The sequence below is a fragment of the Arachis ipaensis genome, chromosome B05 (genome assembly GCF_000816755.2).
Source record: "Arachis ipaensis cultivar K30076 chromosome B05, Araip1.1, whole genome shotgun sequence".
Classification (NCBI taxonomy): Eukaryota; Viridiplantae; Streptophyta; class Magnoliopsida; order Fabales; family Fabaceae; genus Arachis; species Arachis ipaensis.
The window spans coordinates 136,944,761-136,946,444 of NC_029789.2; the positions used below are offsets into that span (position 1 = coordinate 136,944,761).

A 1,684-nucleotide genomic window follows, 5' to 3' on the forward strand; every position below is an offset into this window, starting at 1 on the left:
AACCGCATAACATTAAAATCTAAATCTCCAAAATATCATTTTTCATGCTATCTTTTTGTAAATATCCAAATACCTGAGGGCCTTGCTGAGATTGAGGATCAAAAGGATCTCCAACAACCCAAGCTTTTGCTTTCTCAACCAACTTCTTCTCAAACTCATCGTATATCCCTTCCTGAACAAACACCCTTGAACTTGCAACACAAATTTCTCCCTGAAATTCAAAGCCAAAATTGTTAAGAGATGAAAGTGCTGAGTTAGTTGCTTTATGCAAAAAGAGTAGAATTTCTACAAAAGAAGACGTTACCTTATTAAATAAGATTCCCAAGAGAGCAAGATCAGCAGCTTTATCTACATCAGCATCATCAAAGATTAGAAGAGGTGACTTTCCTCCTAATTCAAGTGACACCGGTTTCAGATTGCTGCTAGCCGCCGCGTGCATTATGGCACGGCCTACTTCTGTTGAACCGGTGAAGCTAACCTATTCATGCACCATGGAAAATCAACCTTAGCAAGCTTCGCTTAAAAATCTTACTAATTCTAAATCATAGTATGTAACATTTACATGCAGGTAAAGTTACTAGTTGAGAAATGTTTAATAATAATTTAGTCAAACATATCAAATTACCTAACGATTCTCAACTAACAACTTCATATTCATATGAAGACAACTAGATATGAGTCTTATCCTTACATGTATAATAAATTACCTTATCAATGTCCATGTGTGAGCTTATTGCAGCACCAGCAGTTGGGCCAAATCCGGGTACTACATTAAGAACTCCATCCGGAATTCCAGCCTTCAAAAGAGGTAAAATAAACAAGGAAAATCAAATAGCTTTATTAGGTACAAGTAACTAATTTGATCATCGAATTAATTACACATTTGTATATAAATGTAGACATACGAATAACGATTTTTGCTGATATAACACGATTGGATGTCTCGTGTGTGTGTGTGAAAGAGAATACCTGTTTAGCTAAATGCGCGAAAAACAGAGCCGAGAGAGGTGTTTGTTCGGCCGGCTTAAGGACGACGGTGCAACCGGCAGCCAAGGAAGGACTAACCTTGGCAGCAAACATGGTGCTAGGGAAATTCCAAGGAATGATGTGTCCAACAACACCAATTGGTTCCATCAAAGTATATGCATGGAACTCTCTAGCACCTTTTAGCACCTCGCCATGGATCTTATCGGCAGCACCGGCATAGTAGCGTAAACAATTTGCAACTGCAGGGATGTCCACGACCTTAACTAAGTGGTACAACTTTCCAGCATCAATGGCGTCTAATGCCGCTAGTTCTTCTAAGTTTTCTTCAATAAGATCTGCCCATTTCATCATGATTTTTGCTCTTTCCTGTGTTGCATTAGAGTGTCAAAATACTCACAAGTGATTCAAGGAAAACTACTTAGCAATGCTAATATGCTATAACGTTTTCTTAAAGTTTAAACTAATAAAAGTAGACACGTGTATATATGTGACTAATGTTAAATTATTCAATTCTGTTAAAAAATTAATTAGGAATAAAATCAATTATAGTTAAAGGTTAATTTTATGGTGTGTATGAGTTGTTGTCTAAACTTAAATTACTTTTTATAATAAATTTTAATTTTTTTAAAATTATTTATTTTTATATCTTTTAAATTAAATATTAACTTTTATTTTTTTTAAGTAAAAATATCACCTT

The 1,684-nt window shown here is 34.9% G+C and overlaps 1 protein-coding gene across 1 annotated transcript in view; it reads right to left on the reverse strand.

The window, feature by feature from the left end:
• LOC107644362 (aldehyde dehydrogenase family 2 member C4) overlaps positions 1-1,684 on the reverse strand; it is a gene marked incomplete in the record, with an annotated part of 15,903 nt that overhangs the window by 1,348 nt on the left and 12,871 nt on the right. Inside the window, 4 exon segments of the mRNA XM_016348201.2 lie at positions 74-211; positions 305-478; positions 708-797; positions 970-1,353. Of these exon segments, the coding sequence (XP_016203687.1) occupies positions 74-211; positions 305-478; positions 708-797; positions 970-1,353 (786 nt within the window).